Source organism: Channa argus, chromosome 21, assembly GCF_033026475.1.
Source record: "Channa argus isolate prfri chromosome 21, Channa argus male v1.0, whole genome shotgun sequence".
NCBI lineage: Eukaryota > Metazoa > Chordata > Actinopteri > Anabantiformes > Channidae > Channa > Channa argus.
Window position 1 is genome coordinate 11,283,348 of NC_090217.1, and position 18,600 is coordinate 11,301,947.

Consider the following 18,600-nt stretch of genomic DNA (forward strand, 5'->3'; position numbering starts at 1 on the left):
GGTCCAAAAACACACGCACTATTACATATGTATGCACATACAATCAGTAAACATACACAAATACTGCACCTCGGCTTTGTCTGTGAGCAGAGGTGTCTCCTCTCTGGCCCCTCAGACATGGTTTGGGTTTTGGCTTGATTAACCACTTAGTTCAGTCTCTCAGACACGAGATTGCAGGGAAAAAGCAAGTAATGAAGTGCTTTTGAATTTGCATTCCTGAGAGCTTTCGCAGACGCCTTGATTTCAGTCTGCCTTTGCTGTTTGTTCTTCGTCAAGAGATGTCTGCTATTTTAACGGTAACACGTAACAAGTGTCCATCCAACCTCCTCCGGATTGCTCCCTCATCAACCTAACTGCCATGAACAAACACAATCAACATGCAACTGAAGGAGAATTTGGAGGCTTTTTCTCTCTAATCGTCCCTGATGGCTTGTTCATCATTGTCATTATGCAGATTACAGAGTGATCGTGAATGCAATATCGCAGCCCCTTTTCCTCTGGAATGAAATGTCACGGTTCCATAAAGCTGAGCAAAAACACTTGTGTGTTTTATACTGACAAGTCGAGAAGCGCTGATCAGGTATGGACAAACTGTCTCAAGAATATGAAATTAACTGCATTCAGTCTACACTTGAAAGTCAAGTCTTTATTTTTAGTAACGACCTTGACAACAATATTAAAGTGTGAACGCTGCACTGACAGCTTCAGGATCTGTTGGAATTTACTAGGCATGCACTGTGATTTTGTTGAGATGTTCCAAAGAAAACTCAAAAGCTTTCCTAAAGAGTAGAGCACAACGTAAAGTTTTAAGTGTATTCGACTCATTTATGAGCAACCACGATTATGCAACATGATGACTTGCCAGAATCAGGGATTATTTCTGTCTGATATAGGGGCTGTTGACGCAAAAGCTTCCCTTTGCACCCCGTTCTTGACTGCTAAAAAAAGAGGAAACACGATTTGGTTTATATCTGGGGTGCTTTCACTAGTCCCTGCCTCTAAGAATGATTTAACATCAATAGGAGGTAGATCAACAACAAGGTCTTTTGGATCATTTAAAGTAGGACTTTGAAGCAGATAAGCAAGAAATTGTAGAAAAAGAAGACCTGTCCTCCATAGACTCCCAACTACAGGTAACTGAGAGTTTAAGATTCTTCTCTTTAGCAGTGAATACACTGATATACAACACTGTCCTGTAATTTAAGGATTGCTGTAATGTGAATTAATGTGTAGTGTATAGAAGCTTCCTAATGGGAGTTAAAGAAGCCCAGCACCTAATTCTTCCAAAAGCAATATACTGTTCAACAGGAAGTTCCTTTGTGAGTTTTTTCCTTTTTTCATAGATATGTAGATTTAATACAATATATGTGTGAAGCCAAAGACAAAACATTAAATTACATTTCTGAGATTGTGGGGATTATAGAAAACATTTACTATAATAAGATGCTCCATCTTACACTACTTACTGTTACTGTATTTAAATTCAAAAATAGCAAATACGTTGTTAAATCACTATAGATAAACACCTGAAATCAGTGTTTTTATTCATTGCAGCTGAGTTATTTTTCTTTTTCCGACATGATTCTGTTAAAAACAAAACTTCTGGCTTTTACCACACTGTTGCCCACGAAGTTGGAATAATTTTGTTTTCAGAAACCTTCCCCGTTTTTGCAAAGGTTAATTGTGGTTTAATTTTCAGAGTGATATGTTTGGAAGAGACTAATCAATAAGGTTTTGAGAAGATATACACTTTATCTATAAATAATAAATCACATTCTCACAATAATTTCTTCAATGTATTGTTATCAAATGTTTTTAGATATTAAAAAACAGTGAACAGTCATTTGCTCCGCTTTATTCTTACATTATTTATTGAAATGCCTTTGTAAACGATTAGCTACTCTTTAGCAAGTTGTCGTATCCTAGCGTAGACACACGATGGATTTGTTGAGAGCAGCTTTTAGACACCACAATGACACAGCGGGAAAATCTTTAAAGTTCCTCATGCCGTGCTTCCTCTTTTTTTTGTCACCTGATATTATTGACAAAACATTAAAAGAAAAAAAACAACATGAACTTCTCGAATCTTGCATCACGGGAATATTGAGGAGGGGGAAAACCGTGTGGACATATTAAGCTGTATGGCAAACAGGGTGGAAGTGTGTAAAAGCCTCATGGGACAATGAGTCACAACCAAAATGACTAAGTAGTATTTTTGTTTTTTTGAACAAAATACTGTTTCAATAAAACAATCGTAGCAAGTAAAAGTACTGCATCTGATTAATTTTGTGATAAAGGACTTTAACGTTTTGTAATTTGTATGTATTTGTATGTTTTTTGTTAAATCAAAAACAGGGCGTAAGGGGTTTTTATGCCAGTCATATGAAGCTGAGCAGTGTGCAACAGCAGAGATGTGTGCAGTACCACATAGCTGGTTTATTTTCAGAGGAGGAGGTGGCAACTTGGTGTAGTGTGCATCATAATAGAAGGGTGCTGTGGTACATTGACATTCAGATTTGTGCACAGGGTACTCTTTGAGTTTTGCAACTTTGAGCGATTACTCTCATCTGAGTCATAGCTTGTGAGAGAAACAGACATATAGAAACAGGCAATAAATGATGCTCACACCTCTGCAAATGTTTGAGTCCTTTTTTTTGTCCTTATTTTAGTTTGTGGGGGCATAGGTTGCGGTTTCAAGAAGGAAATAAAAGTATGAAGTGTCTTTTGTAACGATGTTAAATAGATGCGTACGACACCATCTTGTGGTTATTCTGAAAACAACAACTTGGGTTTAATTTACATTTCCAAAGAAGTCCCTTTATTTATGCCCTGTCATATTAGTTTTTATGACGATCTAAATGTCAAACCTTTTAATGTAGCATCTGCACAGTCTAACAGAGAGATGCGTATAAGGTGCAGTGGGCATGAGGGAGCATTGTGGTGGAAGAATGTAAACATTGTCTGCTCTGAGGACTGACTTCAAAGTGAGACTGTAGCAACCTCCACTCAGCAGCGGCGCACACCCATGACCGATGAAAAGTGAAAGTGAATGTTCATCCACGGTCTACAGACTCTTCTTGAAAAACCTCTTTGAAGTCAAACAAGTGATCTGATTGACATGTGAAGTAGGCATATATTTGTCGTATGGAATCTCTAGGTTTCTCTTCTCTAGAGGGAGTTTCTATTTTTTTGTGTGCTCAAGCGAATGCTGCCTGTGTTTCTCCAAAAGTGTAAGCACAAATACAAAGGCTCCTCTGTGTTCTTTTTCCTGTCTACACACTGGTGTCCACCCAATATCCACAATTTAACTAGAGAAAAACAAAATCCAGCTCTATTCTACATACTGTGAAACAGCATCACAGGTTTTGACACAAGTTTTACATACTGGTGCATATTTACTCTGGGAATTTTTCTAGCACATTAAAACAATACTATAACAGCACTGACAATTAAATCGCCATTCATCAACACACAGGTATGACTTAATATGTGCTTCAGGAACAGATTCAGTTTCTCAGTTTCATAGACACGGTTTGGTATTGACTTTTTAAATGGTATCAATACTCATCTGATGTATATTTACTAAGAAAAAGAAGATTAAAATCTTTTTTCCAAAGTGCTGGATTAGTATTGTAAGTATGATTTAAATGTTTCCAACATATCTATTGCTCATTTCACATTACTTTGAGCTGCACGTAGCCATGATTGTCTGTCCTATTTCCAATGCCTCACAACTAGTTTACAGTACTAAAAATGTTTGATCATTTTGTTTTTACTAGCAGAGAAATGGAAGTGAGCGTAAGAAATTCTAACAAAAATTTTAATTATTTTTTTTACTCAAAATATTCAATGTATAGCCAAATTTGTGGAGAAGCAACAGCTACGAAGGACAAATATGTAAAAATCTTAGGATGCATTATAATTCATGGATAATCTTAATTGTAAGTAAGTATAATCTTTTCTCATAAACATTTTGCGTGGCTTGATAGTAATAGTTGTCTTGTCAAAACCCTATAACAGCAGAACCACACAGGTTTAAAACAACTTTAAACGATGACCTCAGCTCTTTACACAAACTGAATATTCGCTGTAATAATGACCTGTGAGGAGTGTAAGTAAAGAAGACTTTGCTGCTGTGACTAGTGATAGAGGCTGGATCTCTTGCGTGTCTGAGCTCTTCATCATTATCTTGACTCACTGACTCATGTCTTAGACACAGAGAACAAAACTCTCGCAGCGGCCTTGTTCTTGACGCAATGGGACACCGGGAGTAACAATAAGGGAGAATTAGTGGTGAAAAAAGCAAATAAATAGGTGCTTCAATACATGACAGGCCAGCAACAAAGCCCACTGTGGATGAGAGGGTGAATGAATAAGCGAGAAAGACAGAGGGGAAGATTGGAATAGGAGAGAGGAAAAGAGAGAGAGAGAGAGAGAGAGAGAGAGAGAGAGAGAGAGAGAGAGAGAGCCTTGATGAAAATAAACAGTGGCCCTCAAAGGGAGGCAAGGGTTGAGCAGATTGGAGGTGGTGATGAGTGGAGAGCTGTATAAAGTAGCATATCTATGGAAAAGGTTTTAATGAGGCAGATGTCGGCGTGTCAGTGTGTGTGTGTGTGTTTTCTCATCTGTAACACAGACACTTAGAAAATCCTCAGCAATGATACTCCAAGCTTCCTGTCTCCACGTGGGTGGATGAGGATTTGTTTAAGTGTGTATGCATGGGGAGAGAGGTAGGCCGATGGTTTTATAGTAGTATGTAGAATGTAGTTGTACTCTGTTAATTATTAAAAAATATTTCACACAAAAGTGGAAATAAGAGTTAAAACATTCAAATAAATTAAGATGAAGCAACAAATTCAGTAAATAACATTAACATTGGTTTTGATAATAATATGATGCTCTTAATTAAACACTTTGCACATACAGTATATTGAATGAGTCTAAATTCACTACCTACCAGCAGGAAATTGAATAATAATGTGACTATTTTTTTTTTGTTGCTGTAAAGTATTTGTACTCTAGACTTGCTGATGTGCAGCTTCAAAGGGCCAGCTGGGTGAAGGTGGTGCTGTGGTGAGCTCACCCTAAACCAGACAGCCATACAAAATCAACTTTCAGATATGAACTCTAGAATGTCAGGAGGATCAGGGATCAGTTTCCCTTTCAGACATGTAGCCAACATCGGGAGATAGTCCGTGTGAGATGCGTTCTCACTGTGGAAGCAATACTCTGTGTAATTGGGGAAGGGGTGGTGCTTGGGCACTTCTAGCAGGGGGCAGGACATGACAGTGTTTTTCTTTGTAATCTGGTCGTATCCCACAGAATCTCGTGCTGTTCCTTGTATTTGTTTGACAATTTCCAGGTCTTCTTTCACAAATTTCATTGTCATTTACAAGTTCACGAATTTCATTGTCCTTCCGGTACAACGTTGTTGTTGGGTGGAATGAATGAGTTCTTCACTTTCTGGTGTTTGTATTTGCCCAGTTTCATGGCAGTTGCTGGAAATGGATGTCATCAACACGCCCACTCACTCATGGTGAATTCTCTAGAGTATTACCTATTATTCCTATTAATATTGACAAATTAATTTGCACTAGGGAGCTGGCTGGGTAAAATCTGAGTAAAGTCAGGGCCAACGGACTTGTGTTCACACATACACCTGCTCCAGAAAAAGTCTGGAAAATGTCTGAATTCCAGTGCATGTTCAAAAGGGGCTTTAGAGATACATAGAAACTGTCTGCTGGTCAGTGGGGTTAGTTTGCAGTGCCAATGCAAAGTGCATTCATTAATCATATATCTTACAGACAATTGGCACACACCTGTCAGCTTTAGCAAACCGTTACTACACACACATTTAACTTTTGATATGAACCAATACTTGATTCACGATAAATGCAATTGTGGCTCAGTTGGTTAAAGCAGTTAATATATCACAAGGTCTCAGTGGTTCCACTTGCAAGTTCCTTCAGGCCACATGTCAAGCTTCATACAATGCCTGCCCACAACAATTTCCCCTACAGGAATTTATAAAATATATTACTTTGTAATAGTGATGCATACTACTTCACTAGACAGACAGATGGAATTTACTAGTATAATTTCGGTTGTTGCTTTCTGTGATACCTTACTTATGTAGATGTAGAATTGTTCCACTAATGACAAATAAACAAATGAGAACGCAGAGATGGGAACCAGGCCTACAATGACGTGAATAAACATGACCACTGCAGCTTGTTGTCTTCCTTTGACCCCAAGGAATATCTGCAAACCCTATGTTAGGAGCAGCAGGAGGCCTTTGGTTAACTGTCAGCTGTCATTTGGATAAAGGCAGGTCAAAGAGGCCTAAATAGGGGGAACGCTTGTTGAACAACTAGGAGATCATAAAGTGCTGGTCTCATGAGCTCAGGACATCACAGTCACACAGTTTATAGAATTTCATGGCCGTTCTGTAGATAATCAATAACGACCCATGTTACCTAAGGTAGAATAATTGAGGAGGAGACGAGAACACATGAGAATCTCAGGACCAGTTTTCTAGCCTGGGTGTATGAACACACACACACACACACACACACACACACACACACACACACACAAACACACACACATACACCTGAAAACACTTAAGTAAAGTTAGTAAAATTTTGTGTTGATCAACAACAACACACAATCACTGCAGCTAATAAAATGAAAGGTCTCTGAGGCACAAATGACAGTAGGGCAGTTTCTTATTCCAGTAATGCCAGCAGAGGGTTGACATTCCTCGCTAAAAGTTTTCACACACTGGACATGATTTTCAGCTTACATTTATCCATTCATTCCAGATTTGTTTGTTTGGGGTAAAGAATTGTTAAATCTATAGTGATTTTAACACTCTGATCAAGGACCACGTCTTTGACTCACAATACAGCTCAGTTAGAAAATGTTGTCATTAAGTTTGCTCCTCTCCTCAAACTATTGATGTCCATTATGTCAAGATGTGTCAAGTCTGAAAGAGTGAAAACCTTTCATCTTCATTTTAGTAAACTATGCCATCAGCTTTGGCACAGCCTCAGTATTTCACGCCCTGAGTGGATATATTAAGGGCCTCATGCCAAAGCTAGTTTTATTTCCCAGAGCTCCATATTTTAGCTCTAAAAAAATATGCAGCAATAATCACATAATTTATGTCCCATTAAGATAAATAAAGTACTTTAAGCCAGCCATCAGGGACCACCCTGGACAGGTGTCCAGTCTATCGCAGGGCCACAGAAAGACATACACAGACAGACAATCATTCACACTCACATTCACACCTACGGGCAAATTTTAGATTCACCAGTTAACCTAACATGCACGTCTTTGGACTGTGGGAGGAAACCGGAGTACCCGTAGAAAAAACCCACGCAAGCACGGGGACGATGGTTTAGTAATGATGGAGGGAGCAAATGGGTGACAGAAGCCCATAACCCATAACACACTCTTCATGTGTTAAACCAGTTAATGGGTATTTAAGCAACATGCCTTGCTCATGGGCTAACAGAGAGGCTCACATACCACAGACAAAGACTCAGGCTAAACCCACACAAACAACCCACTTGTTCCAAATGACCATTCTTGCAGGAATGCAGCTAGGTGGACAAAACCCTTTCTCTACATTTACAATAACCTGTTTTCTCATGCCCGTCATCTACACATTTTTTTACACGGTGCCTAGAACGCCCTGGCATATTCTGCAGTGGAGCTATTCTACAATGTTGGCGACAGAATAAAGGCAATTAAACAGTGTTTGCACCATCCTTGGACAGCCAGGCAGCCAGATGTCTTGCCAATTAACCTCCCACGAAAAGAGAGAAGGATAAAGAAGAGACAAAAGCAGAAGCAATCACACACTCTTCCAACCTTCACCTACTTTCTTTCTGTGTTCACTTCTACATTGTAGCACATACTACATTTACGTGAGTCTCCTATTTTGCATGCATTGTCCATGATTACTCCAGTGGCAGTGACAGCTAATTTGCTCTCAAACACTGCAATTAAAGTACTTACTTTCAGTTTCATAGTTGAGCCCTTGGCGTCCCTTGGGACCATCAGCTATTGACGAATTCTCCATCTAATCAACTTCTGGGAAAGTTTCTCCAGCTCTGGTCCATCACCTCCTTTTGGACCTTCAACAAAAAAATTAAGTGCTATGTTTTAAATTATGGTCCCACTGTCAAAGATAGACTTTTTCTTGTGTCTTTTGAAAAAGAAATGAAACAAGGGCAAGCTTTCAGCAAAGCACTGCATTCAATGCATAGAATGTGCGTTTTTCAATGGCACTGTCTACCTCACACTAGCTGAGGGGGTGATGTTATTAACAATTCTTATAAAAAATGTGTATCAAATTGGCTTTTGATGCTTTGATCCAGAGCATGCAGCATCTACTGTCACACCAATCATCAAGTTTGTCTATCTATTCACTCCGTGATAGAAATGTTATGGAATTAAACTGTCTACAAATCAATTCATGAGTTATTTATTTGCTTCACAAATGAAGCCAATGAAGTTCTGCAATCTGATAACAAGCAAGGCTCCCATCAGTAAGTGAAAAAACAAGTTAAGGGAATAACAATATTTCTTCATATCATGTGACCAATAGGTCACAGTGCTACACAGACGGGAACAATAGTGTCATTGAATACATGCATGAATATCTAAACCCTACAGATAATTATTTACTAAAAACCCAACGCTGCCTGATTCCTTTTATGTGAATAGAACAAAACTTGATGTTCCTTTAATTTTACACTCTGCAGGTTTTACTAATAGAGCTGCAGAGTGTATTAAATGGTTTAAAAATGTATATGTTAGTGACTTATTATTTCTATTATCCACTCATATATCTGATCTGACCCTAAAACTGTCATACATGTCAACTGTGTACACACACACACACACACACACACACACACACACACACACACACACACACACACACACACACACACACACACACACACATCTGTCCTCTGGTTTCTCTTTTCCTAACAAGATATTCACTCAGAAATTTAAGAATAAATCAAAATCTAATAAGGATAATAAAACAATTTCATTACATAATTGGTTAATTTACTGACTAATTGCTATTTCCTTTTTTGCTCAGATCCAGTTCCGGCTTGTCAAAAATGTTCCAGTCTTGCTCCGGTTCAGACGGCCAGGGTTTTTATGATTCTGGACCGCATCCACATAGCTGGCCTCAGTTCTCCCTGCCTCATCCCAGTGACATTCTTCATCATTCTCATTCTCACTTTAGCTACGGTGGACTCTACGCCAGAGCACAACCTAGTGTTTGGTGCCAAAACCCATGGAAGGTAAGTAGCCACAACAGAAAATGAAGGTAACAAATGAGGTAATTAAAAGGTTTAACAGAGTTGTAACAGTTCACGCTGTGGGGCATGAACTGCAATCCATCCAACATTAGTCTGCACAAAATGTCATGTACAGACCATTTAATCAATTATGAATTTCAGCCTCGACTAAAGTGACAGAATGACCAACAGACCAGTGAGCCAAGCCTCATGGAGAAAAACTGAAACACTGTAAAACCTTTGGGGTATTTCACAAAGGTAAAGTGACAAAGTCACCTGTGGAGAACATCTTTTCAAGGATTTGTATAAGCTAGGACTCTATGTTATCCATGTATGTGTCATATTCCCATAATATCCCATTAATATATATCCATATCCTATTGATATCATGATAAATAACAAGTATGCGTGTGACAAAAAGGCTGTGATCACATCATAAACAACTAACACCCCATTTAAGATGTAAAAGAGCCACTATCATCGTGTCTTTCCCTAATAGCCCATATATCACCACAGGAATATATTGCTCTACTGTCAGGTTAAAACAGTGTTGTCACATGTATAATTACAGAGCTCCATCAAATGCATCACTTGTCATAAATATGAAACCCAACCAGGTCGTAAACACAGTGGGCCTCCACTGGTGAACCTCCTCTTACCTCCTGCATGTAAACAACATCAATGACACATTGTACTCATTCATCACAGCTGTTTAGAGACATTTGAAAAAAAGGGGCTGATGAAACAACACAGTTAAAGTGAACATCACCGTCTTTTCAAATGCTGCGTACAGTGGCAACATATTTTTCATCCTACAACATGTGTGTAACCATCTGCTACTAATACACACTAGTGCAATTGTGACTTTATTGCTATTGTTCACACACGTCAGGAACCATTTGAATGAACTCTGTGTTTTAGGGGTCATTTATTTGGAATTTTTGTGTCTGGGGATTGTAGCACCATTGTCCAAGCAATGAGAAACCCCATGTACAACGTGTTGACAGATCACAGAGCCATAACTGGCTACTGCAGATACTGTATGCAATTCGATGTATGCATGCTGTGTGTATTTGTGTGTTACTGAATTACACAATGATTGCAGACTTCACAAGGGATTTTTAATAATCAGATCTATTTCCCTGCTGTGCTTTGATGCAAAAGTGAATTTTGGATTTTTGGGATACGTTGGGACTATTGTGAAAAGAGCCAAAAGATTACAAGCTGAAGCCATCTCTTGGGGTTCAGGGGGTGAATTTCTAGAGGTGAGATATAAATCAGACTTTTATAAAGGGAGGAAAAGAAAACATCCCTACATTAGATGGATGACTGATAGACTTCAAAGCACTGTTGCAGTATGTTTTTCACTTCTGTAGGTGGCCTTTCATGTGCTAAAGTTGCTCTAGTGTGTGAGTTATGCACAAATGCCTGTGGGTGTTTGTGAGCTTATACCTGCCTGAAGATACAGTCTGCCCCCTTCCCTACCTGAACATGAGTGGTTACATAGATGCAGGTGGAGGTGTTGCTGTAAGGATGGGGGTGAGCTTCTCTCCAAATTAAAAGCGCAAAACTTTTTAGCACCCTGCTCATGCTGGGAGAATTGCATCTAAAGTGAGACATGGAATAGCTGGGTTTTTCCTAATACTTTGTTGTCTATATATGATATGTATTTCCTTTAATGTCATACACGCCAAACAATGAGTATGGAAATATGGAAAAGTATGGAATATGGAAAGTACCTTTCATGATCATCTATGTTTAGTTCATATTTGACCATAAATATCACGATGAACAAATAGCATGACAAAGAGTATAATGGTGGAAAGAGCCATGTAACTTTAGCGTGTCGCAGCTAAAATTCCTACAGATTCCTAAGAAAGCGTCATTTAGAATTATTACTTGGGAATCAAAATATAATCAACTGACTGATTTCAATTTAAACACTTTTGTGATCCATTCACATGGTCAGTTAAAGCTTTGTGACTTGTAGTTGGAGTTGCTTAAAACTCTGTAATGGAGCAACTATTGGTTAAAACTTATACTTGAGCCCTATGGTGATGTTTTGGGTTTTGCTTCCCTGCTGTACTGTGAGAGACATAAAACGGTGTGTAAAGGAGAAAAATTGTAGAAGAAAAAAAAACTGCGAGAAAGAGCAGGATGTGGACAGAAAATCTGGCATAATAAGTGGAAGAGAGTTGAGAAAAAAAATTGAAAAAGTGCTAAAACTGTAGAGAAAACAGCTAAAGGAGACTGGAAAGAGCTGTGACTTAGCCAAGATTGGCGTGAAGGAAAAGAGGAGAAGGAATAGGAGGAATGTGTGAGACAGGGAGAAAAAGAGGAGGGTGTCAGGGCAACAGGGACACTAGCAGGCCAAGGCATGGGAGAGCAGCAGTGATTGGTTTGGACCACCCATCTGGACTGGCTGAGTGCCGGGGCTGGCTGGTCTGCTGTCTGCCCGATGGACTGAGTGCATGCATGAGTGAAGGAATACAGAAAATTCACACAAAATGATTCGGTGAAATGATTCAGATAGATGGAAGAAAGTGCTGGAAACACTGAACATGTCAGAGGAAAACACACAGGCTATCACCAGTAATGCGATTAAGGTTTATACCATGTATGGCATATATGATGCTGTATCAGTTCGGTAATAACAACCGTTTATGTAAAATAAATTATTAGTGTTAATATATTAACATAAAAATGCAGGTGCAATATTCCCTTATAAATATTTCTGTTTAGTCACAAGTTTTCAATCTTTAGATATACACACAAAAAAATGTGTGTATAAAAAGCTTTCCACTTACAGCATGACTACAAATCTCTCACCCACTAGCGTGCAACAGTCAGACAGTGGGCAAAGAATGAGACATTAATTGATGCATATTTTCTAATTAGATCCGCTTAAAAATGCTACTCACTTAGTGCTACGCTCAAAATAGTTTTTGACCCTTTCTGGATGCTCAACTTGCAGTCAGACGGACACAACATGCCGTAAATGTAATTAGCTCATCAAATGAAACCTTGGACTTCAGATGTTTTCTATGTGACCTGAGACAATTATCCCCAAAGGGACAGCAGTCTTACTGTTTGTCTTTCAGTTTACCACCATAAAAGATATACATAGCAATGCAACAGTTAGGAAGCTAGTGAAGACTTTTATAGTATAACTGTTAACAGAAGAACAAACAGAACAATCATGCTGCTCAATTATGTTATATATGTCAATACCAAAAGGACATTTGTAAAGTTACTATGGAGAAGTTGTTACATCACTGTAGCTTCTATATCATTATGTGGTGTAAGTGTGGCCAAATACAGTCTTTAAAACCTGATTTAAGGCCAGTGGGGAATGAACATATCATTCTCTTCTTCAGCAAAATATCACATATATAGACCAATGCAACTACTGTATCCTTTCATGTTGCCTATTATAGAAGTGACATCCTTTGTTATATTACTGTGTGATAAAATTGCTCGTGTATCAAAGAGATTTTTCACAGGTCCTTTCCCTCACTCCTGATAGTAAAGGGTTATTCAAGATTCTAACACAATTAGGCAGAAATGCCCTCTAACTGCTTAATGATTAATTCCTTAGTGTCTGACAGTGGACATAACTTCATCCTAACAAAACATACAGACATGCACATCGCCACCCATTTCCAGCTCACCTCCGACCTCTTGTTACGCCAATTGTTCTTACAACAGCAAAAATCAAGCCATTAAACTCAATAATTGACACACAGAACAAAAACACAGGCCACCGCTGGATAAAACATATCATAATCCGTCAAGGTGGGGAGGTGGTGGCAGTGAGGGTGGGGGTTCAAGGCCACCAAGCTAGCTATTCACATCACCCACAGACACAGAGAGACCTCCGGGAAAGACATTGTGAGGTGTTGGTATGAGACTTGGTATGACACCCATGGGAAGAATGGTAATTAGTTATGAAGAGGATTGACTACACTAAAGACCATTTGTTTAGGAACTGGTGAAACATGTGGAAACATGCACATAGCAGTGAATAATGCTGATTCCGCTCATGGTAACAAGCAGGCAAGTAAGTTGCATTTCAACAATAAGCTGATTTAGAGCAGCAGCTAAAAGTTTAAAGGAATCATTGGAAGCAGTTAACAGTTTCATGAGTGTGTGATTTTCAAAACATTAAACTGGTGTCTGGGGTGCTATACGACTGTGGGGAAGCACATGGTGCCTTGTAAGAATTTGAAATAAATAATCCACAGTGGAAATGAATGGTATCCAACAGGATCATGTCCGAGTGGGCGTGCACCTGTTGAGGCTCAGTGGAAGCACTTCAGTAGCTGCACCTTTTGCAGTGGTCCAGACAGGTGAGCTGGTCTGATAGCTTGAAGTGGTTGTCCTAAATTATTGCTCAGAGGGGGTTATGAAGGGCTCACTCGTGATTTCTACCAGCAGTGTAAAAAATGTAATGGGTATATTCAAAAAGGACAGGAAGATTACAATTATTGATCAGTGCGAAATAATGAGTGTTACCAAAATTCAGATTATTAACTGATGGAAATGTACTAATCAATGCTAATCAACTTATATAACATAGGAAATACCTGTTTCCTATTGGTTCCCGCATTTGGTAATCTATGATCTATTTATCTGTATCTATCTAGGATTACCTAGGGCCTCAGACCAGTCTCTAATTTATTCTTTCAAACACAAGTTGAAAGCTGTTGGTGCTTTGTCATTAGTGCTTTCAGAAGTTTTAATTGCCCGAGATATTATTTGTTGCCCTTAACATTTCAAATTTTAATTCTGTTTTGTAATGCTTGATATGCTTAACATAGGGGTTACATCAACAAGCACCTTTAGTCTGCATGCACCATACTCAGTTGCATACCTGCTTTATATGAACATGAAAAGATCAGTGGCATGGTGAAGAGCAATTGTATTAGGAAACAATGGCTGTTCATAATTATCCTAACAGGGCCTCATTAAGCCCTCTATTATCTGCTCCAACTCTTATCTTATCTACTCCTATCTCTTTACATTTAGGTTTTCCTTCCCTTTAACCACCAAATCAAAAGATTTGCAGAATGGGCTCGTGTCCTGTGGCTTTGAGTTCAACTCTTCAGGCATTTCTGAAAGGTTTGACTGAGGTTTAGTGAATTTTGGTGTCAAGATTTTGATCACACCAACACATATACATTAGTATTATGTTTCACTGGCAGACAATACATTTTAACACTGCACTTACACCATTTTAGCAAAAAAAGGAAAAGTGGGGAAACATTCCCACATTCTTCCAGGTTGGCTATTTAGTGTATGAGGCTAAACAGTATATGCATATACCCAGCCAAGAAACTCAGAAAAGAAATTCACAGTGATAAACTCGTGCTTTATGTTTTCATTGGTCTCGTTGAATTACGTTGGTATTATTACAATATTATTTCTTTATCATAGCAACCTGCCACCTTTTGGTTGACTCATACTCTTCACCACTGGGCCACACTTCCTGTAAAACCCGTGCACCTAAAAACAGCCATCGAGCAATCCAACCATTCAACCCTGGGCGTCACCGGGGCCCCTAAAGACCCCATAGCTTTTATAAGATTAATGCAATGGATGGAGCAGGTGTCTGACAAAATTCCATTCCTATTTAAACCTCCAGGCCCATACCAACAACCTAATCCTATTAGGCCTAATTGAGTGAAGTCGACAGTCTTTTTCAGTTAAACTAAGTTCACGCACTAATAGGATTCAAAAGAGAGCAAAAAAGGTACAGTTGTAGAGAGCAGCCGTGTTAGTGTGTGGCTGGGGAAGTGGACAGTATGGATCAGAGAATGGGTGAGCAGGGTGTGTGTTTTAGGACCTGTGGAGGCTTCCCACTGGGTTTGGGGATCTGCATTTAAGCAGAGAGGGAGTGAGTGGGCTGGAAACCTCCCCGGAGGCAAGATAAGCACAGAGGGGGGAACACGAACATCATAATTGGTATTTGGGAACCCCTAGTGTGTTTGTGTGGGTCTGTATGTGTGTGTGTTTATGATCCATGCATAATAAACTGTGAGTATATGTACTGTGAATAATGTATACAGTAAGTTAATACAGGGTTAATCTATAAGTTAGTACAGAGTTAATACCATTCACCAAGGTTTTAGGTTTTACACAAAGAACCAAACCAGTGCTTTTTGTTTTAAATATATTTTCCTATTACATACATAACCGCTTCCAAGACAAGAAAGAAACCATTGTATCCAAATTGAAATATCCTAAGGCCAAAAGACAGTAGGAAATGCCAGCTTAGGCCTTGAAAAATCCAAAAGCTTGTCAATTCACTGAATCCCTCTTGTTTTTGGCTTGTGGCAACAACATGATCTTATCAGGGCCCCATCTTAACATCTCTTCCCCTTTGTTCCCTGCTGAAAGACAAGATGAGTAGCTGTGATAGACAAAGCTTCACACACCAAGTTAAGGAGGTCAGAGTGGCACGCAGTATTTAGCCAGTGGCGTCACTGACGCAGACATGGCCTTAGGACCTAACCTTTCAGGACTACCCAAAACCAGAGGTGCTACATGGGACTCTCTTTGAAGAGAACACATCTAAAGGACCTGAGAGACAAAAGGTTGGCACATGGCCTCCCTTGTTGAAGGACAAATAGGCAACAAAGTAACCGGAAGTGATGAAGCAGATGTTTGGGGGGGGGGTCCAGTGATGGAGACTGAACCATGAAAGTCTAAAGAGAGGGGGAAAAGAGATACAATTTGTACAATGATAGAACAGAGAGAGGGAAAAAAAATCAAAGAATTGGAATAATTGGCATAATTCAAGGTGGCTGGACACAGTCAGGGGGAGTGTCAGTGCTTGGCAAGTCTTTTGCCATCCTCAAAGAGAGACGGTCTGCACAATTAGCCACACGAACTCTGACCCTGCTCAGAATAATTAATGAATAACAGAGGGGATAAAGACAAAAGGCGCAGAGCAGTCTGGCTGAGTGGCGAGCGATGGTAATACATCAAAGAATGCCGTTAATTGGCCCTGTGGCTTTCATTCTTTGCCCTATTTCTTTCAATTCATTGACTCAAAATAATGGGTTCAGGTTCATTATCAACAGGTCGTAAGCCCTGGGAGTGCCAAAATTCAACAGGAGATTCAGGGGTGTGTGTGTTTGTGTGTGTGTGTGTGTGTGAGTGAGTGAGAGTGTGTATGCTTGCCAGTGCATGTGGGCAAAAATGTGCATAATAGCTTAGCTTTCGCCTGGCCCCCCCAAGTCCTGACAGCGTCAATTCCACAAAGGGAAAACTAAGAGTTGTATAGTTGTGTTGAGAAGAGAGCAACAGGCCACAGTTTTTTTTTGTTTTGTTTTGTTTTTTTGTTGTGAAGAGACTACAAGCACAGATTTAGTTGCATGTGTTTGTGCACAAGTATCGTCACGATGCTGGAATATAATTGGTACGGCCAGGTAAGTGAAACTGAAACCTACCTCTGCACTGATGCTTTAAGAAGTAAACCATGTAAAAATGTCTGCAAATGGACCTGAGTGATATGTCTGCTATGGTCTCAGAGTCAAACAATACTAATGAGGCATACTATAAATCCATATTGATTGTCATAGAAATGCTTCACGTTGTCTTAGATTGCTATACTGTAGAGAACCATTCGGTTACATGTGAACATAAAGTAAAAGAGGCACTGGGTTAAAATTGCATTAAACCTAATGAAATTTACTGTTATAATAATATGAGAATATAATAATATAAATAAGTTGATAAAGTTGGAATGATGAGCAGAATCAAAGCACCATACAACAAATGTGACACAATTTAATTATCCACTAACAGAGACACTGAGACTGATGACATACTGTAAGGAGTCGAACAAATACTACTGTCTGCATAATTCTAATACTGCTACTAATAACAATGTGAAATAATAACAGAAATATTTTACTCTTATATTTACTGCCTCACAAAGCAGAAGGTGACAAATCCACACGTTAGTGTCTTATGCAGACTTTGTTCCCAAAGTAACACCTCCATGCGGTATTTTGCTTAAAGTACCACGTTTACAAGTAAATGTATATACTCGTGTACAATACTTATGTGATTGAACAGGCGCACAAAATCCGTTCATCTCTTCTAGTCAGCGTGGCTGTTTCATGACTACCGGTCACCTTCAGTTCACAGTGCCCGTTAAGTCCCAAGTCTCTCTTTATCTGTCTGTAACTCCAAATCTTTAGTCTTCTTTTGCAAACTTAATTTACTGATAACTATCAAAGCCGAGGAGTGCAGTTTTGGATCGAAACCCCAGGTCATGTGAAATTACTTCCATTCACGTACAGAATCAGACAAACGATGAAAGAAAGAGGGGTAAGAGTGGGTGGTTAACTCAATTACCATAACTCTGTCTGTTCACAACACGTGATTTTATTAGGAATACCTCGCAGCTTGTTACACACTCAAAATATGTCTGCCCTTCTCTTAGACAACTGCAGTTTACTAGTCATTAATTGCCATATGAAATGTTTCTCATTACCTGGGTGAGCCTTGTCGAGAATTTAATAGACCCAAATATTCATTTAAATTAGTCTTTTGGTCTCTGGGGCTCCCTTTTGTGATAAAAAGATTGTTGTCATCTCATGTTAGCCTCACACATGTGCCTCCTCTGCCTGCACATCAGATCATTACTATAAGCAGGAAATGGAGAGAGAGAGTGAGTCATAGCTATTGAAACCATTTGATTTGGGGCTTGCTTTCAGTCTGGGTCTCTGAGTAGCTTAAAGCACTAAAAGAACTAACTCTGGTAACTCTGCTCACAACAGCTCAAATCCACCATTTTCCTTCACATTTTAGCCCAGTAACTAAAGATCACATTTATATAATAACACTAATAAACATTTTTCAAAATAAGCACAAATTGATTCACCACCTTTCAGCCATTAAATGCCATATGCACCAATCAGTCATAACAACATAAATGCCCTCTGGAGGTTTTATGTTGTGGACAGATGTCTGTGGCTATGCAGCCCCACACACAGTGAGCTGCAATGCACAGTGTGGTTTAACACCTGTTGATCATTGCCAGAATTCAGTTTTTCCCACAATATCAAACTCACCCTGTGGTATTAATGTTGTGGCTGATCAGTGTAAATTCAACGCATGGATGAGCACTGACTGTGGTGGGAGTAGAGCTTTAGTGCAGAGTCCTACTGTAAAGGTCTGAAAATACCTCTAGATTGACACTAGAATGCTGTTTTCACATTTAGCTGTTGAATGGCAACATTTCTCACACTCACCGTAA

General features: G+C 39.2%; 1 protein-coding gene and 1 long non-coding RNA gene across 7 annotated transcripts in view; one reads left to right on the forward strand and one right to left on the reverse strand.

Moving 5' to 3' along the window:
- The first annotated feature begins 1,003 nt into the window (after positions 1-1,003).
- Positions 1,004-18,600, forward strand: part of tfec (transcription factor EC) — a 36,129-nt gene continuing 18,532 nt past the window's right edge. For all 4 annotated transcript variants that reach the window (XM_067490039.1, XM_067490040.1, XM_067490041.1 and 1 more), the window contains exons 1-2: positions 1,004-1,133; positions 9,125-9,332. In XM_067490039.1, the coding sequence (XP_067346140.1) occupies positions 9,147-9,332 (186 nt within the window). In that variant the 5' untranslated portion in view covers positions 1,004-1,133; positions 9,125-9,146. The remainder of the gene's footprint in view (positions 1,134-9,124; positions 9,333-18,600) is intronic.
- LOC137106568 (uncharacterized) overlaps positions 4,415-18,600 on the reverse strand; it is an 88,331-nt gene continuing 74,145 nt past the window's right edge. For all 3 annotated transcript variants that reach the window (XR_010911971.1, XR_010911970.1, XR_010911968.1), the window contains one exon: positions 4,415-8,147. This is a non-coding gene — a long non-coding RNA (uncharacterized lncRNA). The remainder of the gene's footprint in view (positions 8,148-18,600) is intronic.